Below are 22,578 nucleotides of genomic sequence, written 5' to 3'. Positions count from 1 at the left end.
CCCTGCACACACAGCACAACCCCGCCTCCACCCCAGCCCACGCTCTCCGGGCTTCCCAGGCGCTTGCCCTCTGCTCCACCTCTCCAATTCAACAACCTGACCAACCACCTCTCCGTCATCCCACACAGCTCACACCTCTGCAGCTCTGCACCGACTCTGCACTACCACTCCAAACGGCGACCAACGCCTTCCCACAATGACACTTGCACGCTCAAATGTGGTACCCACAGGCGCCATGCCCTCTCCCCTCCAGCTTTCACCCTTCTCAACACCACGCTGCACAAACACCTCACACACCAACAACCCCCTCCGAACAACCCTCCTTCCACCTCTGCCCTGCACCACACACCTCCCCACGCCTCCTCCCAACAGAACCATACCACCATCCCCGCCAAGGGCCATTCTCGGCCTCTCGATGCACACTGCAGGCAAGCAGGCAGAGAAGGCAGAGCCAGACTCCGCTCGCACGGACACACGCTCACCACCACACGCAAAGGCAGGAGCGCAAACACCACAATTTCTTCCCCAAGCAGCACAAAACACCCACGCACGCGCGCACACACACACACACGCCAACCATCGCGGGACGCAATCACACTAAAGGGCAGCACACAAACTATGGCACCTTCGTCCAGGCACACACTCAAAGCTCAACTGCACGAAGCCCTGAGCCACCTCCTCTAACGCAACCTGCCCAACGCGCCAGGCTGCACCACACGCCTCCCAACGCTCCCCCAAAATATGGCACACGGCAACACTCCCAGAGCACGAAGAGCACTCACACGCTAACAGGAAAACAAAAAGAACCGGCAGCCTGAAAGCAAAAGCAACACAACGAATGCGAGGACATTACATCAAGAAAACAGAGCTGGGGAGGCAGGGAAATTCAAACGCACTAAGCGGCCACCACACCACAACGGCAAGGCGAAAGGGAAACACCCCAACACACCCCCACCAGCACAGCTGCCCCAAAGGCCTCCACCACGGGCACTTTCACATCCCCCACGCAAACACAACAAGGCAACAGCCAGACCTCCCCCACACACCACAAACACGCCGGCCCCCAAAACACCAACCACAGCACCACACAAGCACCACCACCGCCCTCCAAGGCACCGCAGACCCACAAGCGCACTTCCGCAAACACCGCAAAAGCCACCAAAGCCAACAACCAAAACCGAAAACGAGAGCAGGAAATTCTTCGCAACTAGAAAACGGAAAAGGGAAAGATGCCGCACCAAATAAAGACGCGCACACAGCACAGCCTCAAGCACACCGCTCGCCAACACCACCAAGGCTGACAAGCCTCCTGCACCGCACCACCGCGCAACCGAACACACCACCATGCCTGCGCCTGCAACACGACACCCCTGCCTGTGGCATGGCACCCCCGTGCTCCTGCTCCTCCTGCCCGCTCTCGCCACTGCCCTCGGCTGCGCCAACCTCCGCACCCAACAGAGCACCTTCAACTGGCACAGCCTCCAGCTCCTCAAAGACATGGCTCCCAGCTCGCCTCCATCCTGCGCCCAACACGACAAGCCTCTCCCCTTCCCCGACACCCTCCTGGCAATCCACGACCCACAACAAGCCACCGCCGCCATCCTCCGCACCCTCAACCACCTCTTCACCACTCTCAGCGAAGAAAACACCCCCGCGCACTGGCACAACAGAACCAAGCTCCTCAACCAGCTTCAGCATCAAATCCAACACCTCCAGCAATGCCTCACAGCTGGCAGCAGGCATTTCAAAAGCCAAGGGCCCCGCAACCTCAACATCACCAGATACTTCCACCACATCCAGAAATTCCTCCGCACCCACAACCACAGCCCCTGCGCCTGGGAAAACGTCCGCCTCATAGCGCAGACTTGCTTCCAACACATCCACAAGCTGACGCGGAGAATGGCAGGCCACTCGGCTCCCTCCCTCCAAACCCATCCTCCTCCAAACACTGTCCCCAATGACAGCCAGAAGACACCAAGCCACGAGAGGCATCTACAGCCAGCACTCGGATTCAGCGGCACCACTCTGCCCTCTGCCACACGGGGCTCCACGACGCCTGGGAAACAGGCAGGACAGCGCTGAACCCAGCAGCACCACCACCACGCGGGAGCCAGGCTGCGGCACAGCCCGCACACCCACACCACCCTGCGCTCCCCACGCCCTCAACTTCCATGCAAAGGAAGCTAGAGCAAGGCACAGACGCGCCTCACATCAAGGCACAGCAGCGAAGCTAGCGCAGAAGGGCCAGCAGTTATTACCCAGCGCGTTCGACATCCCTTCTGCACTGCGACCTCCTCTGATGGACACAAAGGTCCCAAGCCCAACTGCTAAAGACTCTCACCCGCCCCTCACTATCTATTAACACATTTTATTTATTTATTTATTTATTTATTTCGTATTTATTCTTTCTATGGAAATAAAGACCTTTGGTAAAAATAAAAGGTGGTCATCAGGAATAAACTACGTGGGAAAAGGCAAGACCCACAAATGCAGGCAGGAAGGACCCTCCCTCCTGCAGCCCACTCTCTGCAAGCCTCTCTCCCTCACCAACAGCCCGCTCCGCCTGCTCTGTGCTGCCATGAGCAGAGGCCCCCAAAGCCCCTTGAGCACAGGCCCCCAAAGCCCCTTGAGCACAACCCCACAGCAAGACCTGGCCACCAAGCAGGCAGGCCGAGCAAAGACCACCCTTCCAGGGGCAGGCGGGGGAACACTCCAAGGGCCACGGCTCTTCACATCAAAGGCGACAACCCGAGACTGCAGCCCCCGCAAAACAGTGCCCAGCCCACTACTACAAGCCTGCGAGAGGGCTGCGAACAGCTTCACCCTCACCCCTACATGCCACCGCAGCCCTCCAAGCCCCCAGGGCTCTCCCACTGAAGCCACACGCTCACGGGGGCCTGCACCCACATGCTCAACGTCACGCCCGTCCCGCAACGCGGTTCCCAACACAAACCAACCCGGGGCCTGCCGAGCCACGCGGCTCTCACGCCTCAAGCCCACCCCGCCCACCCCACCCAACACGGGCCACAGCGCAAGGCTCTGCTCCCTCCGCTCCTTCACTGCTCCTGCCCTTGCCCAACAACCATCCCGCAGCCTCCACAACTCACCACCTCAACACCGCCTGCCCCAAGCTCTCCTCACCTCCCAACACACTCCCGCTCCCTTCCCAACCCTCTCCCAGACACAAGGCACCACACCCACACACACTTACACCCCACACCCACAAACCACCCCTCCATCACAACCAAACCTCTCGCCGACACACAAAGCTTTCCGCCACGCCACACCACCCACAAGGCTCGCCCCCAAGAAGCCACCAGGGCACCCATCAAAGCCTGCAGTGGCGTTTACACAAGCAGCGGCACCCTGAGGCTACCAGGTCCCCCAGGAAGAGCCCCAAAGGCCACACAAAACAGCAGCAGGGCACCCAGCAGCGCCTCCACAGCTACAAGCAGCAGGGCCCCTCCAGGCCTCTCCCACTCACGCCACAGCTCACACACCAGCAACCACGGGGCCAACTGGGCACCTGCCTCGCAGCACAGAGCACGCTAGTGCTGCCTTTCTTCATCCCAGCACGTCCTCAGCAAGCAAAAGGCAACATCCCCCAAACACCACCACCCGCGCCTACAACGAGGGCCTCTCCTACCCAGCAAGCACAGAGCAGCGCAACAGCAGCAGACCACGCCAAGAGGGCTGCCCAGGCACCAGCTCTTCCATCGCCCTCCAAACACCAGGGCCACCACTAACCCAAAAGCCTCCCTCTGCCCTAGCTGCTTCCCTCCCCCACCCCACAACTAAGCCAGGCCAGCACAACCCCAAAGCTAAGCCTGCTCTGCACTCCCCCCGCACGTCAAACACTGCGTGGCCGAAGGACACCGCGCTCCTTGCTCGCTGGCAGGGCCACAACGGCCATGCACTTCCACCACCTCGCCATCCCTACAACGACATGCAGAAGGACAAACGCAAAACGGCACACCGCATGCAGCCGCAGAGCAAGGAAGGGAAACACACGGCACCACATACATTCGGGGACACAGCAAGAGCCCTCGGAAGCACAAGCGAGCCCCAGGGCACGCTGAACACCTCCTGACGTCCCTGCTAACCACAAGTCTCCCCTAAGCCTGGCCACGGCAGACCTTACTGCTCCCTTCAGACACCTCACGCAAGCACGCACCAACGACTGAGCCAGACTCTTCTCCGACACAAAAACAGACAGCATGAGAGTTGAGGGCACAAGTCCGAACACGGGAAAGGCAAAAACAAGAGGAAGAAAAAAAACTACTATCACCTTCACAAGAAAGGGGAAAGAGCGCCGCAACATGAGTTGGGGAGGCTGTGCGAATCTCCATCTCTGCAGATACGTAAAGTGCAACTGCACGAGGCCCTGAGCCACCTCCTCTACAACAACCTGCCCGCCGCACCAGGCTGCACCACACGCCTCCCAACGCTCCCCCAAAATACGGCACACGGCAACACTCCCAGAGCACGAAGAGCACTCACACGCTAACGGGAAAACAAAAAGAACCAGCAGCCTGAAAGCAAAAGCAACACAACGAATGCGAGGACATTACATCAAGAAAACAGAGCTGGGGAGGCAGGGAAATTCAAACGCACTAAGCGGCCACCACACCACACCGGCAAGGCGAAAGGGAAACACCCCAACACACCCCCACCAGCACAGCTGCCCCAAAGGCCTCCACCACGGGCACTTTCACATCCCCCACGCAAACACAACAAGGCAACAGCCAGACCTCCCCCACACACCACAAACACGCCGGCCCCCAAAACACCAACCACAGCACCACACAAGCACCACCACCGCCCTCCAAGGCACCGCGGACCCACAAGCACACTTCCGCAAACACCGCAAAAGCCACCAAAGCCAACAACCAAAACTGAAAACGAGAGCAGGAAATTCTTCGCAACTAGAAAACGGAAAAGGGAAAGATGCCGCACCAAATAAAGACGCGCACACAGCACAGCCTCAAGCACACCGCTCGCCAACACCACCAAGGCTGACAAGCCTCCTGCACCGCACCACCAAACACGCCACCATGCCTGCGCCTGCAACACGACACCCCTGCCTGTGGCATGGCACCCCCGTGCTCCTGCTCCTCCTGCCCGCTCTCGCCACTGCCCTCGGCTGCGCCAACCTCCGCACCCAACAGAGCACCTTCAACTGGCACAGCTTCCAGCTCCTCAACGACATGGCTCCCAGCCCGCCGCAGCCCTGCGCCCAACACAACGAGCCTTTCTCCTTCCCCAACACCCTCCTGGCAATCCACGCCCCACAACAAGCCGCCACCGCCGTCCTCCGCATCCTCCAGCACCTCTTCACCACTCTCAGCAATGAAACCATCCCCGCGCACTGGGACACCCACGCACACCAACAGCTCCTCAACCAGCTCCACGACCAAATCCAACACCTCCAGCAATGCCTCCCTGGCGACGACACCCATTTCAAAAGCCAAGGGCCCCGCAACCCATGGCTCAGCATCACCAGATACTTCCGGCGCATCCAGGACTTCCTCCGCACCCACCACCACAGCCCCTGCGCCTGGGACAACGTCCGCCTCCAAGCTCACACCTGCTTCCAGCGCATCCACCACCTCACCCGCACCATGGCAGATTAGCCACAACCACGGACCCACGCACCCCGCACCCATCACTCCCACAGCACCCTCCTCGCCTGCCCCCACAACACCCACACCATCCCAACACCACCAACACCACCAACACCACCACCGCGCAGAGCCCAGCGGCACCGTGAACAAGCACGCCCACGCTTCAGCACCCCGTGCACCAACGTCGCCCCACGCACCCCACACCCACGCCTGCTCCCACAGAGCCACCCACCGATGGCAAACACAGACAACCAGCGACAAGGAGAGCTGCCAACACATCTCGCCCTCTGCACTCCCCACACCCCTCACCAAGGGAAGCAACTGACGCCAGCAACTTACCCAGACCCTCACCGCCAAAACACACACCTATTTATTTAAATTATTCTATTTATTCTCATAATTGTTTTGCTCTATTTATTCTGCTATTTATTCGAGGCAAATAAAGACCTTTTGTAAAAACTCGGGCGCCACGGACCTCACACAATCATAGCGTGATCATTCCAGGGGGAAGCCACCGCCAGGCGTCCCCTGCTCCAACTCCCTCCTCCAAACAGCTCGCAGGACATCGGGGTGCTCGCCTCCATGCCCACAGGAGGCTGGGACGCCTCCTGTACGGGGACAGCGGCTTAGGCCATCCCACGCGCAAGACCTTGCACTGGCCCTTCTTCAACTTCAGCAGCTTCCCACCACACCATCTACTTCTCCCGCCTCTCCAGGTCCCCCCGCTCAGCAGCAGCCCTGCCCTCCAGCACATTCATCGCTCCGCTCCGCTGCGGCGCTGGCCGCCGCAACCGTCCGCAGAGCCAGCCGTCCCATCACCCGCGGTGGCAGCACACGCAGCAAACAGCTCTGGCCCCAACACCCACCCAGACGCCAGGCACCCCACCACTTACTGCCTGCCAACACCATGCCCTGCACCACTGACCGCAGCTCTTCCCACAGCACCATTCCCCTTCGCCGCACACCCACCTCCTCCTCCACCGCTGCAGCACACACCTCACCAATGGGGCAGCAGGCAAAACAGGCAAGACTCCGTCAAAGGCCTTCCCAAAATCACCGCATACAACACCCACTGCTCCACCCTGCTCAACACCACCGCTCACCTCCTTCTACCAACCCAGCATCCCAGGCACGCAGCACCTGCCCTTGCAAAACGCAGCCTGCCTCCCTCCACAGCACTCAGCTCTTCAGAAATACCCGCCCAGACAAACCGCCGCCAGAAACAGCCCAGCAACTGCCTGCAGCCTCGACGGCCTCCGCTTCCCTCCATCCTCCCCCTCGCCCTTCGCCAGCACGGCACCAACGCCTGCCTTTTGCCACTCGGCACCGACCTCCTCCAATGGCCAAAAGCACCTCGCAACAGGGAGACGCAGCGCCCTCCCAAAGACGTCCAACACCTCCTTCAACACCCACGGCCGCATCCCATGTGCTCACAGGCACTCCTGCACACCCAAGGGCCTTAACGGACCCCCGCCTCTTCCTTCCCCGACCCGTGCGCACACCTTCACTCCCACACAGCCTCTCCAAACAGCCCCACACACTTGCGAGGCCCAAGCACAAGCCTTACCAACAACAACCAGCACACAACAGGCTCCCAGGACCTCAGCCTCTTCCCAAGCCCTTCTCACTACCTTCCCGTACCCAGGCAGACACGCGCCCATGCTCTCCTTAGCCTGACACTGATCACCCAGCGACCTGCAGAAACCCTTCTCCTTCCAGCTCCACCTCACCTTGGCCTTGCCTGACTCCAACCCTACACGCCCACACAGGCTCTCCATTCCCCTCCCAAGCAGCCTCTCCTCGCCCTCCCAACACCACCTCTGCTCTCCCCTCTTGCTTGGCCAACAGCGCCATCTTCACCCACACTGCCCGCCTGCCACGACTCCTCCACAGGCCCCACATCGCCACAGACCATTCACGGGCTCCCAGCAGGCGCTCCTGGAAGATCACACAGCTCTCCGTGGCCCCGCGCCACACCGAGGCGCTTCCCCACCCCTTTGCACCAGCCAACGCCTCTTCCTTCCGCCTCACTAGCGGCTCCAACACGCCAGCTCGCCACAGCACTTCATCCATCACCACCGGGACCAGATTCTCTTCAACGCGCCCCAGCAACCCCCAGGACACCTGGCAACCACCCCTATTGTCCCTTCCAGCACCTACTCGGGGGCTGCAAGTCAACCGGGACGACCAGCACCTCTCACTCCCTGGCTCTCTCCTCCTCCCAAAGCAAGGCAGCATCTGCCCCTCACTCTTCAGCACTACGCCTGCAGCACACCCCCACTCCACCACCACCTCTCCTCATCTCTCCCCTCAGCCTCGCCCCGCAAACTCCGGCCTGCTTCGCCACCTGTCCCGCTCCAGACCTCCACGCGCTCAACACTCCCCTGCACACACAGCACAACCCCACCTCCACCCCAGCCCACGCTCTCCGGGCTTCCCAGGCGCTTGCCCTCCGCTCCACCTCTCCAACAACCTGACCAACCACCTCTCCGTCATCCCACACAGCTCACACCTCTGCAGCTCTGCACCGACTCTGCACTACCACTCCAAACGGCGACCAACGCCTTCCCACAATGACACTTGCACGCTCAAATGTGGTACCCACAGGCGCCATGCCCTCTCCCCTCCAGCTTTCACCCTTCTCAACACCACGCTGCACAAACACCTCACACACCAACAACCCCCTCCGAACAACCCTCCTTCCACCTCTGCCCTGCACCACACACCTCCCCACGCCTCTTCCCAACAGAACCATACCACCATCCCCGCCAAGGGCCATTCTCGGCCTCTCGATGCACACTGCAGGCAAGCAGGCAGAGAAGGCAGAGCCAGACTCCGCTCGCACGGACACACGCTCACCACCACACGCAAAGGCAGGAGCGCAAACACCACAATTTCTTCCCCAAGCAGCACAAAACACCCACGCACGCGCGCACACACACACACGCCAACCATCGCGGGACGCAAACACACTAAAGGGCAGCACACAAACTATGGCACCTTCGTCCAGGCACACACTCAAAGCTCAACTGCACGAAGCCCTGAGCCACCTCCTCTAACGCAACCTGCCCAACGCGCCAGGCTGCACCACACGCCTCCCAACGCTCCCCCAAAATATGGCACACGGCAACACTCCCAGAGCACGAAGAGCACTCACACGCTAACAGGAAAACAAAAAGAACCGGCAGCCTGAAAGCAAAAGCAACACAACGAATGCGAGGACATTACATCAAGAAAACAGAGCTGGGGAGGCAGGGAAATTCAAACGCACTAAGCGGCCACCACACCACAACGGCAAGGCGAAAGGGAAACACTCCAACACACCCCCACCAGCACAGCTGCCCCAAAGGCCTCCACCACGGGCACTTTCACATCCCCCATGCAAACACAACAAGGCAACAGCCAGACCTCCCCCACACACCACAAACACGCCGGCCCCCAAAACACCAACCACAGCACCACACAAGCACCACCACCGCCCTCCAAGGCACCGCAGACCCACAAGCGCACTTCCGCAAACACCGCAAAAGCCACCAAAGCCAACAACCAAAACCGAAAACGAGAGCAGGAAATTCTTCGCAACTAGAAAACGGAAAAGGGAAAGATGCCGCACCAAATAAAGACAGGCACACAGCACAGCCTCAAGCACACCGCTCGCCAACACCACCAAGGCTGACAAGCCTCCTGCACCGCACCACCGCGCAACCGAACACACCACCATGCCTGCGCCTGCAACACGACACCCCTGCCTGTGGCATGGCACCCCCGTGCTCCTGCTCCTCCTGCCCGCTCTCGCCACTGCCCTCGGCTGCGCCAACCTCCGCACCCAACAGAGCACCTTCAACTGGCACAGCCTCCAGCTCCTCAAAGACATGGCTCCCAGCTCGCCTCCATCCTGCGCCCAACACGACGAGCCTCTCCCCTTCCCCGACACCCTCCTGGCAATCCACGACCCACAACAAGCCACCGCCGCCATCCTCCGCACCCTCAACCACCTCTTCACCACTCTCAGCGAAGAAAACACCCCCGCGCACTGGCACAACAGAACCAAGCTCCTCAACCAGCTTCAGCATCAAATCCAACACCTCCAGCAATGCCTCACAGCTGGCAGCAGGCATTTCAAAAGCCAAGGGCCCCGCAACCTCAACATCACCAGATACTTCCACCACATCCAGAAATTCCTCCGCACCCACAACCACAGCCCCTGCGCCTGGGAAAACGTCCGCCTCATAGCGCAGACTTGCTTCCAACACATCCACAAGCTGACGCGGAGAATGGCAGGCCACTCGGCTCCCTCCCTCCAAACCCATCCTCCTCCAAACACTGTCCCCAATGACAGCCAGAAGACACCAAGCCACGCGAGGCATCTACAGCCAGCACTCGGATTCAGCGGCACCACTCTGCCCTCTGCCACACGGGGCTCCACGACGCCTGGGAAACAGGCAGGACAGCGCTGAACCCAGCAGCACCACCACCACGCGGGAGCCAGGCTGCGGCACAGCCCGCACACCCACACCACCCTGCGCTCCCCACGCCCTCAACTTCCATGCAAAGGAAGCTAGAGCAAGGCACAGACGCGCCTCACATCAAGGCACAGCAGCGAAGCTAGCGCAGAAGGGCCAGCAGTTATTACCCAGCGCGTTCGACATCCCTTCTGCACTGCGACCTCCTCTGATGGACACAAAGGTCCCAAGCCCAACTGCTAAAGACTCTCACCCGCCCCTCACTATCTATTAACACATTTTATTTATTTATTTATTTATTTATTTCGTATTTATTCTTTCTATGGAAATAAAGACCTTTGGTAAAAATAAAAGGTGGTCATCAGGAATAAACTACGTGGGAAAAGGCAAGACCCACAAATGCAGGCAGGAAGGACCCTCCCTCCTGCAGCCCACTCTCTGCAAGCCTCTCTCCCTCACCAACAGCCCGCTCCGCCTGCTCTGTGCTGCCATGAGCAGAGGCCCCCAAAGCCCCTTGAGCACAGGCCCCCAAAGCCCCTTGAGCACAACCCCACAGCAAGACCTGGCCACCAAGCAGGCAGGCCGAGCAAAGACCACCCTTCCAGGGGCAGGCGGGGGAACACTCCAAGGGCCACGGCTCTTCACATCAAAGGCGACAACCCGAGACTGCAGCCCCCGCAAAACAGTGCCCAGCCCACTACTACAAGCCTGCGAGAGGGCTGAGAACAGCTTCACCCTCACCCCTACATGCCACCGCAGCCCTCCAAGCCCCCAGGGCTCTCCCACTGAAGCCACACGCTCACGGGGGCCTGCACCCACATGCTCAACGTCACGCCCGTCCCGCAACGCGGTTCCCAACACAAACCAACCCGGGGCCTGCCGAGCCACGCGGCTCTCACGCCTCAAGCCCACCCCGCCCACCCCACCCAACACGGGCCACAGCGCAAGGCTCTGCTCCCTCCGCTCCTTCACTGCTCCTGCCCTTGCCCAACAACCATCCCGCAGCCTCCACAACTCACCACCTCAACACCGCCTGCCCCAAGCTCTCCTCACCTCCCAACACACTCCCGCTCCCTTCCCAACCCTCTCCCAGACACAAGGCACCACACCCACACACACTTACACCCCACACCCACAAACCACCCCTCCATCACAACCAAACCTCTCGCCGACACACAAAGCTTTCCGCCACGCCACACCACCCACAAGGCTCGCCCCCAAGAAGCCACCAGGGCACCCATCAAAGCCTGCAGTGGCGTTTACACAAGCAGCGGCACCCTGAGGCTACCAGGTCCCCCAGGAAGAGCCCCAAAGGCCACACAAAACAGCAGCAGGGCACCCAGCAGCGCCTCCACAGCTACAAGCACCAGGGCCCCTCCAGGCCTCTCCCACTCACGCCACAGCTCACACACCAGCAACCACGGGGCCAACTGGGCACCTGCCTCGCAGCACAGAGCACGCTAGTGCTGCCTTTCTTCATCCCAGCACGTCCTCAGCAAGCAAAAAGCAACATCCCCCAAACACCACCACCCGCGCCTACAACGAGGGCCTCTCCTACCCAGCAAGCACAGAGCAGCGCAACAGCAGCGGACCACGCCAAGAGGGCTGCCCAGGCACCAGCTCTTCCATCGCCCTCCAAACACCAGGGCCACCACTAACCCAAAAGCCTCCCTCTGCCCTAGCTGCTTCCCTCCCCCACCCCACAACTAAGCCAGGCCAGCACAACCCCAAAGCTAAGCCTGCTCTGCACTCCCCCCGCACGTCAAACACTGCGTGGCCGAAGGACACCGCGCTCCTTGCTCGCTGGCAGGGCCACAACGGCCATGCACTTCCACCACCTCGCCATCCCTACAACGACATGCAGAAGGACAAACGCAAAACGGCACACCGCATGCAGCCGCAGAGCAAGGAAGGGAAACACACGGCACCACATACATTCGGGGACACAGCAAGAGCCCTCGGAAGCACAAGCGAGCCCCAGGGCACGCTGAACACCTCCTGACGTCCCTGCTAACCACAAGTCTCCCCTAAGCCTGGCCACGGCAGACCTTACTGCTCCCTTCAGACACCTCACGCAAGCACGCACCAACGACTGAGCCAGACTCTTCTCCGACACAAAAACAGACAGCATGAGAGTTGAGGGCACAAGTCCGAACACGGGAAAGGCAAAAACAAGAGGAAGAAAAAAAACTACTATCACCTTCACAAGAAAGGGGAAAGAGCGCCGCAACATGAGTTGGGAAGGCTGTGCGAATCTCCATCTCTGCAGATACGTAAAGTGCAACTGCACGAGGCCCTGAGCCACCTCCTCTACAACAACCTGCCCGCCACACCAGACTGCACCACACGCCTCCCAACGCTCCCCCAAAATATGGCACACGGCAACACTCCCAGAGCACGAAGAGCACTCACACGCTAACAGGAAAACAAAAAGAACCGGCAGCCTGAAAGCAAAAGCAACACAACGAATGCGAGGACATTACATCAAGAAAACAGAGCTGGGGAGGCAGGGAAATTCAAACGCACTAAGCGGCCACCACACCACAACGGCAAGGCGAAAGGGAAACACCCCAACACACCCCCACCAGCACAGCTGCCCCAAAGGCCTCCACCACGGGCACTTTCACATCCCCCACGCAAACACAACAAGGCAACAGCCAGACACCCCACCCCAAACACACCTGTCCCCAAAACACCAACCACAGCACCACGCAAGCATAACCACCGCCCTCCAAGGCACCGCGGACCCACAAGCGCACTTCCGCAAACACCGCAAAAGCCACCAAAGCCAACAACCAAAACCGAAAACGAGAGCAGGAAATTCTTCACAACTAGAAAACGGAAAAGGGAAAGATGCCGCACCAAATAAAGACGGGCACACAGCACAGCCTCAAGCACACCGCTCGCCAACACCACCAAGGCTGACAAGCCTCCTGCACCGCACCACCAAACACACCACCATGCCTGCGCCTGCAACACGACACCCCTGCCTGTGGCATGGCACCCCCGTGCTCCTGCTCCTCCTGCCCGCTCTCGCCACTGCCCTCGGCTGCGCCAACCTCCGCACCCAACAGAGCACCTTCAACTGGCACAGCCTCCAGCTCCTCAACGACATGGCTCCCAGCCCGCCGCAGCCCTGCGCCCAACACAACGAGCCTTTCTCCTTCCCCAACACCCTCCTGGCAATCCACGCCCCACAACAAGCCGCCACCGCCGTCCTCCGCATCCTCCAGCACCTCTTCACCACTCTCAGCAATGAAACCATCCCCGCGCACTGGGACACCCACGCACACCAACAGCTCCTCAACCAGCTCCACGACCAAATCCAACACCTCCAGCAATGCCTCCCTGGCGACGACACCCATTTCAAAAGCCAAGGGCCCCGCAACCCCTGGCTCAGCATCACCAGATACTTCCGGCGCATCCAGGACTTCCTCCGCACCCACCACCACAGCCCCTGCGCCTGGGACAACGTCCGCCTCCAAGCTCACACCTGCTTCCAGCACATCCACAACCTCACCCGCACCATGGCAGATTAGCCACAACCACGGACCCACGCACCCCGCACCCATCACTCCCACAGCACCCTCCTCGCCTGCCCCCCACAACACCCACACCATCCCAACACCACCAACACCACCACCGCGCAGAGCCCAGCGGCACCGTGAACAAGCACGCCCACGCTTCAGCACCCCGTGCACCAACGTCGCCCCACGCACCCCACACCCACGCCTGCTCCCACAGAGCCACCCACCGATGGCAAACACAGACAACCAGCGACAAGGAGAGCTGCCAACACATCTCGCCCTCTGCACTCCCCACACCCCTCACCAAGGGAAGCAACTGATGCCAGCAACTTACCCAGACCCTCACCGCCAAAACACACACCTATTTATTTAAATTATTCTATTTATTCTCATAATTATTTTGCTCTATTTATTCTGCTATTTATTCGAGGCAAATAAAGACCTTTTGTAAAAACTCGGGCGCCACGGACCTCACACAATCATAGCGTGATCATTCCAGGGGGAAGCCACCGCCAGGCGTCCCCTGCTCCAACTCCCTCCTCCAAACAGCTCGCAGGACATCGGGGTGCTCGCCTCCATGTCCACAGGAGGCTGGGACGCCTCCTGTACGGGGACAGCAGCTTAGGCCATCCCACGCGCAAGACCTTGCACTGGCCCTTCTTCAACTTCAGCAGCTTCCCACCACACCATCTACTTCTCCCGCCTCTCCAGGTCCCCCCGCTCAGCAGCAGCCCTGCCCTCCAGCACATTCATCGCTCCGCTCTGCTGCGGCGCTGGCCGCCGCAACCGTCCGCAGAGCCAGCCGTCCCATCACCCGCGGTGGCAGCACATGCAGCAAACAGCTCTGGCCCCAACACCCACCCAGACGCCAGGCACCCCACCACTTACTGCCTGCCAACACCATGCCCTGCACCACTGACCGCAGCTCTTCCCACAGCACCATTCCCCTTCGCCGCACACCCACCTCCTCCTCCACCGCTGCAGCACACACCTCACCAATGGGGCAGCAGGCAAAACAGGCAAGACTCCGTCAAAGGCCTTCCCAAAATCACCGCATACAACACCCACTGCTCCACCCTGCTCAACACCACCGCTCACCTCCTTCTACCAACCCAGCATCCCAGGCACGCAGCACCTGCCCTTGCAAAACGCAGCCTGCCTCCCTCCACAGCACTCAGCTCTTCAGAAATACCCGCCCAGACAAACCGCCGCCAGAAACAGCCCAGCAACTGCCTGCAGCCTCGACGGCCTCCGCTTCCCTCCATCCTCCCCCTCGCCCTTCGCCAGCACGGCACCAACGCCTGCCTTTTGCCACTCGGCACCGACCTCCTCCAATGGCCAAAAGCACCTCGCAACAGGGAGACGCAGCGCCCTCCCAAAGACGTCCAACACCTCCTTCAACACCCACGGCCGCATCCCATGTGCTCACAGGCACTCCTGCACACCCAAGGGCCTTAACGGACCCCCGCCTCTTCCTTCCCCGACCCGTGCGCACACCTTCACTCCCACACAGCCTCTCCAAACAGCCCCACACACTTGCGAGGCCCAAGCACAAGCCTTACCAACAACAACCAGCACACAACAGGCTCCCAGGACCTCAGCCTCTTCCCAAGCCCTTCTCACTACCTTCCCGTACCCAGGCAGACACGCGCCCATGCTCTCCTTAGCCTGACGCTGATCACCCAGCGACCTGCAGAAACCCTTCTCCTTCCAGCTCCACCTCACCTTGGCCTTGCCTGACTCCAACCCTACACGCCCACACAGGCTCTCCATTCCCCTCCCAAGCAGCCTCTCCTCGCCCTCCCAACACCACCTCTGCTCTCCCCTCTTGCTTGGCCAACAGCGCCATCTTCACCCACACTGCCCGCCTGCCACGACTCCTCCACGGGCCCCACATCGCCACAGACCATTCACGGGCTCCCAGCAGGCACTCCTGGAAGATCACACAGCTCTCCGTGGCCCCGCGCCACACCGAGGCGCTTCCCCACCCCTTTGCACCAGCCAACGCCTCTTCCTTCCGCCTCACTAGCGGCTCCAACACGCCAGCTCGCCACAGCACTTCATCCATCACCACCGGGACCAGATTCTCTTCAACGCGCCCCAGCAACCCCCAGGACACCTGGCAACCACCCCTATTGTCCCTTCCAGCACCTACTTCCAGCCTCGGGGGCTGCAAGTCAACCGGGACGACCAGCACCTCTCACTCCCCGGCTCTCTCCTCCTCCCAAAGCAAGGCAGCATCTGCCCCTCACTCTTCAGCACTACGCCTGCAGCACACCCCCACTCCACCACCACCTCTCCTCATCTCTCCCCTCAGCCTCGCCCCGCAAACTCCGGCCTGCTTCGCCACCTGTCCCGCTCCAGACCTCCACGCGCTCAACACTCCCCTGCACACACAGCACAACCCCACCTCCACCCCAGCCCACGCTCTCCGGGCTTCCCAGGCGCTTGCCCTCCGCTCCACCTCTCCAATTCAACAACCTGACCAACCACCTCTCCGTCATCCCACACAGCTCACACCTCTGCAGCTCTGCACCGACTCTGCACTACCACTCCAAACGGCGACCAACGCCTTCCCACAATGACACTTGCACGCTCAAATGTGGTACCCACAGGCGCCATGCCCTCTCCCCTCCAGCTTTCACCCTTCTCAACACCACGCTGCACAAACACCTCACACACCAACAACCCCCTCCGAACAACCCTCCTTCCACCTCTGCCCTGCACCACACACCTCCCCACGCCTCTTCCCAACAGAACCATACCACCATCCCCGCCAAGGGCCATTCTCGGCCTCTCGATGCACACTGCAGGCAAGCAGGCAGAGAAGGCAGAGCCAGACTCCGCTCGCACGGACACACGCTCACCACCACACGCAAAGGCAGGAGCGCAAACACCACAATTTCTTCCCCAAGCAGCACAAAACACCCACGCACGCGCGCACACACACACACGTCAACCATCGCAGGACGCAAACACACTAAAGGGCAGCACACAAACTATGGCACCTTCGTCCAGGCACACACTCAAAGCTCAACTACATGAAGCCCTGAGCCACCTCCTCTAATGCAACCTGCCCAACGTGCCAGGCTGCACCACACGCCACCCAACGCTCCCCCAAAATATGGCACACGGCAACACTCCCAGAGCACGAAGAGCACTCACACGCTAACAGGAAAACAAAAAGAACCGGCAGCCTGAAAGCAAAAGCAACACAACGAATGCGAGGACATTACATCAAGAAAACAGAGCTGGGGAGGCAGGGAAATTCAAACGCACTAAGCGGCCACCACACCACAACAGCAAGGCGAAAGGGAAACACCCCAACACACCCCCACCAGCACAGCTGCCCCAAAGGCCTCCACCACGGGCACTTTCACATCCCCCACGCAAACACAACAAGGCAACAGCCAGACCTCCCCCACACACCACAAACACGCCGGCCCACAAGCACACTTCCGCAAACACCGCAAAAGCCACCAAAGCCAACAACCAAAACTGAAAACGAGAGCAGGAAATTCTTCGCAACTAGAAAACGGAAAAGGGAAAGATGCCGCACCAAATAAAGACAGGCACACAGCACAGCCTCAAGCACACCGCTCGCCAACACCACCAAGGCTGACAAGCCTCCTGCACCGCACCACCAAACACACCACCATGCCTGCGCCTGCAACACGACACCCCTGCCTGTGGCATGGCACCCCCGTGCTCCTGCTCCTCCTGCCCGCTCTCGCCACTGCCCTCGGCTGCGCCAACCTCCGCACCCAACAGAGCACCTTCAACTGGCACAGCCTCCAGCTCCTCAAAGACATGGCTCCCAGCTCGCCTCCATCCTGCGCCCAACACGACGAGCCTCTCCCCTTCCCCGACACCCTCCTGGCAATCCACGACCCACAACAAGCCACCGCCGCCATCCACCGCACCCTCAACCACCTCTTCACCACTCTCAGCGAAGAAAACACCCCCGCGCACTGGCACAACAGAACCAAGCTCCTCAACCAGCTTCAGCATCAAATCCAACACCTCCAGCAATGCCTCACAGCTGGCAGCAGGCATTTCAAAAGCCAAGGGCCCCGCAACCTCAACATCACCAGATACTTCCACCACATCCAGAAATTCCTCCGCACCCACAACCACAGCCCCTGCGCCTGGGAAAACGTCCGCCTCATAGCGCAGACTTGCTTCCAACACATCCACAAGCTGACGCGGAGAATGGCAGGCCACTCGGCTCCCTCCCTCCAAACCCATCCTCCTCCAAACACTGTCCCCAATGACAGCCGGAAGATACCAAGCCACGCGAGGCATCTACAGCCAGCACTCGGATTCAGCGGCACCACTCTGCCCTCTGCCACACGGGGCTCCACGACGCCTGGGAAACAGGCAGGACAGCGCTGAACCCAGCAGCACCACCACCACGCGGGAGCCAGGCTGCGGCACAGCCCGCACACCCACACCACCCTGCGCTCCCCACGCCCTCAACTTCCATGCAAAGGAAGCTAGAGCAAGGCACAGACGCGCCTCACATCAAGGCACAGCAGCGAAGCTAGCGCAGAAGGGCCAGCAGTTATTACCCAGCGCGTTCGACATCCCTTCTGCACTGCGACCTCCTCTGATGGACACAAAGGTCCCAAGCCCAACTGCTAAAGACTCTCACCCGCCCCTCACTATCTATTAACACATTTTATTTATTTATTTATTTATTTCGTATTTATTCTTTCTATGGAAATAAAGACCTTTGGTAAAAATAAAAGGTGGTCATCAGGAATAAACTACGTGGGAAAAGGCAAGACCCACAAATGCAGGCAGGAAGGACCCTCCCTCCTGCAGCCCACTCTCTGCAAGCCTCTCTCCCTCACCAACAGCCCGCTCCGCCTGCTCTGTGCTGCCATGAGCAGAGGCCCCCAAAGCCCCTTGAGCACAGGCCCCCAAAGCCCCTTGAGCACAACCCCACAGCAAGACCTGGCCACCAAGCAGGCAGGCCAAGCAAAGACCACCCTTCCAGGGGCAGGCGGGGGAACACTCCAAGGGCCACGGCTCTTCACATCAAAGGCGACACGCCGAGACCGCAGCCCCCGCAAAACAGTGCCCAGCCCACTACTACAAGCCTGCGAGAGGGCTGCGAACAGCTTCACCCTCACCCCTACATGCCACCGCAGCCCTCCAAGCCCCCAGGGCTCTCCCACTGAAGCCACACGCTCACGGGGGCCTGCACCCACATGCTCAACGTCACGCCTGTCCCGCAACGCGGTTCCCAACACAAACCAACCCGGGGCCTGCCGAGCCACGCGGCTCTCACGCCTCAAGCCCACCCCGCCCACCCCACCCAACACGGGCCACAGCGCAAGGCTCTGCTCCCTCCGCTCCTTCACTGCTCCTGCCCTTGCCCAACAACCATTCCGCAGCCTCCACAACTCACCACCTCAACACTGCCTGCCCCAAGCTCTCCTCACCTCCCAACACACTCCCGCTCCCTTCCCAACCCTCTCCCAGACACAAGGCACCACACCCACACACACTTACACCCCACACCCACAAACCACCCCTCCATCACAACCAAACCTCTCGCCGACACACAAAGCTTTCCGCCACGCCACACCACCCACAAGGCTCGCCCCCAAGAAGCCACCAGGGCACCCATCAAAGCCTGCAGCGGCGTTTACACAAGCAGCGGCACCCTGAGGCTACCAGGTCCCCCAGGAAGAGCCCCAAAGGCCACACAAAACAGCAGCAGGGCACCCAGCAGCGCCTCCACAGCTACAAGCACCAGGGCCCCTCCAGGCCTCTCCCACTCACGCCACAGCTCACACACCAGCAACCACGGGGCCAACTGGGCACCTGCCTCGCAGCACAGAGCACGCTAGTGCTGCCTTTCTTCATCCCAGCACGTCCTCAGCAAGCAAAAGGCAACATCCCCCAAACACCACCACCCGCGCCTACAACGAGGGCCTCTCCTACCCAGCAAGCACAGAGCAGCGCAACAGCAGCGGACCACGCCAAGAGGGCTGCCCAGGCACCAGCTCTTCCATCGCCCTCCAAACACCAGGGCCACCACTAACCCAAAAGCCTCCCTCTGCCCTAGCTGCTTCCCTCCCCCACCCCACAACTAAGCCAGGCCAGCACAACCCCAAAGCTAAGCCTGCTCTGCACTCCCCCCGCACGTCAAACACTGCGTGGCCGAAGGACACCGCGCTCCTTGCTCGCTGGCAGGGCCACAACGGCCATGCACTTCCACCACCTCGCCATCCCTACAACGACATGCAGAAGGACAAACGCAAAACGGCACACCGCATGCAGCCGCAGAGCAAGGAAGGGAAACACACGGCACCACATACATTCGAGGACACAGCAAGAGCCCTCGGAAGCACAAGCGAGCCCCAGGGCACACTGAACACCTCCTGACGTCCCTGCTAACCACAAGTCTCCCCTAAGCCTGGCCACGGCAGACCTTACTGCTCCCTTCAGACACCTCACGCAAGCACGCACCAACGACTGAGCCAGACTCTTCTCCGACACAAAAACAGACAGCATGAGAGTTGAGGGCACAAGTCCGAACACGGGAAAGGCAAAAACAAGAGGAAGAAAAAAAACTACTATCACCTTCACAAGAAAGGGGAAAGAGCGCCGCAACATGAGTTGGGAAGGCTGTGCGAATCTCCATCTCTGCAGATACGTAAAGTGCAACTGCACGAGGCCCTGGGCCACCTCCTCTACAACAACCTGCCCGCCGCACCAGGCTGCACCACACGCCACCCAACGCTCCCCCAAAATACGGCACACGGCAACACTCCCAGAGCACGAAGAGCACTCACACGCTAACAGGAAAACAAAAAGAACCGGCAGCCTGAAAGCAAAAGCAACACAACGAATGCGAGGACATTACATCAAGAAAACAGAGCTGGGGAGGCAGGGAAATTCAAACGCACTAAGCAGCCACCACACCACACCAGCAAGGCGAAAGGGAAACACCCCAACACACCCCCACCAGCACAGCTGCCCCAAAGGCCTCCACCACAGGCACTTTCACATCCCCCATGCAAACACAACAAGGCAACAGCCAGACACCCCACCCCAAACACACCTGTCCCCAAAACACCAACCACAGCACCACGCAAGCACCACCACCGCCCTCCAAGGCACCGCGGACCCACAAGCGCACTTCCGCAAACACCGCAAAAGCCACCAAAGCCAACAACCAAAACTGAAAACGAGAGCAGGAAATTCTTCGCAACTAGAAAACGGAAAAGGGAAAGATGCCGCACCAAATAAAGACAGGCACACAGCACAGCCTCAAGCACACCGCTCGCCAACACCACCAAGGCTGACAAGCCTCCTGCACCGCACCACCAAACACACCACCATGCCTGCGCCTGCAACACGACACCCCTGCCTGTGGCATGGCACCCCCGTGCTCCTGCTCCTCCTGCCCGCTCTCGCCACTGCCCTCGGCTGCGCCAACCTCCGCACCCAACAGAGCACCTTCAACTGGCACAGCCTCCAGCTCCTCAACGACATGGCTCCCAGCCCGCCGCAGCCCTGCGCCCAACACAACGAGCCTTTCTCCTTCCCCAACACCCTCCTGGCAATCCACGCCCCACAACAAGCCGCCACCGCCGTCCTCCGCATCCTCCAGCACCTCTTCACCACTCTCAGCAATGAAACCATCCCCGCGCACTGGGACACCCACGCACACCAACAGCTCCTCAACCAGCTCCACGACCAAATCCAACACCTCCAGCAATGCCTCCCTGGCGACGACACCCATTTCAAAAGCCAAGGGCCCCGCAACCCATGGCTCAGCATCACCAGATACTTCCGGCGCATCCAGGACTTCCTCCGCACCCACCACCACAGCCCCTGCGCCTGGGACAACGTCCGCCTCCAAGCTCACACCTGCTTCCAGCGCATCCACAACCTCACCCGCACCATGGCAGATTAGCCACAACCACTCCTCACCACAACCACGGACCCACGCACCCCGCACCCATCACTCCCACAGCACCCTCCTCGCCTGCCCCCCACAACACCCACACCATCCCAACACCACCAACACCACCAACACCACCACCGCGCAGAGCCCAGCGGCACCGTGAACAAGCACGCCCACGCTTCAGCACCCCGCGCACCAACGTCGCCCCACGCACCCCACACCCACGCCTGCTCCCACAGAGCCACCCACCGATGGCAAACACAGACAACCAGCGACAAGGAGAGCTGCCAACACATCTCGCCCTCTGCACTCCCCACACCCCTCACCAAGGGAAGCAACTGACGCCAGCAACTTACCCAGACCCTCACCGCCAAAACACACACCTATTTATTTAAATTATTCTATTTATTCCCATAATTATTTTGCTCTATTTATTCTGCTATTTATTCGAGGCAAATAAAGACCTTTTGTAAAAACTCGGGCGCCACGGACCTCACACAATCATAGCGTGATCATTCCAGGGGGAAGCCACCGCCAGGCGTCCCCTGCTCCAACTCCCTCCTCCAAACAGCTCGCAGGACATCGGGGTGCTCGCCTCCATGTCCACAGGAGGCTGGGACGCCTCCTGTACGGGGACAGCGGCTTAGGCCATCCCACGCGCAAGACCTTGCACTGGCCCTTCTTCAACTTCAGCAGCTTCCCACCACACTTTGCACACACAGTTACAAGGAGTGCACTTTTTCTTGCCCACTGATGCATCTCATCCTATGCACTGGAGACCATCCTGACCAAGGGAATCAGCAGATTTGAAGAAGTTACCCTGACACTCTGGCCCCACCGAGTATTCACCTATTTATTTATATTATTCTATTTATTTTGTTAGGGGTTTTTTTGTTAACTTTGCAAAGAAAGATCTTTTTTTAAAAACTTGGGTTGTCCATCGTAAGGAAGGGACTGTATTAAAAGGCATAGCCTGCCGCAACTGTCACAGCCAACTATGCCTCCCACACCATGTATCCTCCAGCAGAAACTTCTCC

The 22,578-nt window shown here is 60.0% G+C and overlaps 7 protein-coding genes across 22 annotated transcripts in view; 6 read left to right on the top strand and 1 right to left on the bottom strand.

Moving 5' to 3' along the window:
• LOC112982207 (ubiquitin-associated protein 2-like) overlaps positions 1–22,578 on the bottom strand; it is a 225,542-nt gene that overhangs the window by 122,883 nt on the left and 80,081 nt on the right. The window lies entirely within an intron of this gene.
• LOC135324339 (interferon-like) lies at positions 1,345–2,877 on the top strand. The gene is made up of 2 exons (XM_064500374.1): positions 1,345–1,960; positions 2,741–2,877. The coding sequence occupies exons 1-2, from the start codon at positions 1,345–1,347 to the stop codon at positions 2,875–2,877; spliced, it is 753 nt and encodes a 250-aa protein (XP_064356444.1).
• Positions 5,051–5,667, top strand: LOC135324242 (interferon-like). Its single transcript, XM_064500061.1, has one exon. The coding sequence runs from the start codon at positions 5,055–5,057 to the stop codon at positions 5,631–5,633; it is 579 nt and encodes a 192-aa protein (XP_064356131.1). The 5' UTR covers positions 5,051–5,054; the 3' UTR covers positions 5,634–5,667.
• On the top strand, positions 9,344–11,797 carry LOC135324338 (interferon-like). Its single transcript, XM_064500373.1, has 2 exons — positions 9,344–10,029; positions 11,770–11,797. Exons 1-2 carry the CDS (start codon positions 9,344–9,346, stop codon positions 11,795–11,797), a joined length of 714 nt encoding a protein of 237 aa, XP_064356443.1.
• On the top strand, positions 13,048–13,694 carry LOC135324265 (interferon-like). Its single transcript, XM_064500150.1, has one exon. The coding sequence runs from the start codon at positions 13,048–13,050 to the stop codon at positions 13,624–13,626; it is 579 nt and encodes a 192-aa protein (XP_064356220.1). The 3' UTR covers positions 13,627–13,694.
• On the top strand, positions 17,272–18,009 carry LOC135324337 (interferon-like). Its single transcript, XM_064500372.1, has one exon. It carries the CDS (start codon positions 17,272–17,274, stop codon positions 18,007–18,009), a length of 738 nt encoding a protein of 245 aa, XP_064356442.1.
• Positions 20,972–21,550, top strand: LOC135324336 (interferon-like). The gene has a single exon (XM_064500371.1). The coding sequence runs from the start codon at positions 20,972–20,974 to the stop codon at positions 21,548–21,550; it is 579 nt and encodes a 192-aa protein (XP_064356441.1).

This window comes from Dromaius novaehollandiae, chromosome W (assembly GCF_036370855.1).
Source record: "Dromaius novaehollandiae isolate bDroNov1 chromosome W, bDroNov1.hap1, whole genome shotgun sequence".
In the NCBI taxonomy this organism is placed as follows: Eukaryota; Metazoa; Chordata; class Aves; order Casuariiformes; family Dromaiidae; genus Dromaius; species Dromaius novaehollandiae.
This window is presented reverse-complemented; position numbering and strand designations above follow the sequence as displayed.

Bases quoted from the DNA above. Each gene is read 5' to 3' on its own strand.
- LOC135324339 (XM_064500374.1), top strand. From the start codon at position 1,345: ATGCCTGCGCCTGCAACACGACACCCCTGCCTGTGGCATGGCACCCCC. The intron at 1,961-2,740 runs ACAGCCAGAAGA...TTCACATCAAAG, and splicing joins TCCAAACACTGTCCCCAATG to GCGACAACCCGAGACTGCAG.
- LOC135324242 (XM_064500061.1), top strand. From the start codon at position 5,055: ATGCCTGCGCCTGCAACACGACACCCCTGCCTGTGGCATGGCACCCCC.
- LOC135324338 (XM_064500373.1), top strand. From the start codon at position 9,344: ATGCCTGCGCCTGCAACACGACACCCCTGCCTGTGGCATGGCACCCCC. The intron at 10,030-11,769 runs CTCTGCCACACG...CCTCTGCCCTAG, and splicing joins TTCAGCGGCACCACTCTGCC to CTGCTTCCCTCCCCCACCCC.
- LOC135324265 (XM_064500150.1), top strand. From the start codon at position 13,048: ATGCCTGCGCCTGCAACACGACACCCCTGCCTGTGGCATGGCACCCCC.
- LOC135324337 (XM_064500372.1), top strand. From the start codon at position 17,272: ATGCCTGCGCCTGCAACACGACACCCCTGCCTGTGGCATGGCACCCCC.
- LOC135324336 (XM_064500371.1), top strand. From the start codon at position 20,972: ATGCCTGCGCCTGCAACACGACACCCCTGCCTGTGGCATGGCACCCCC.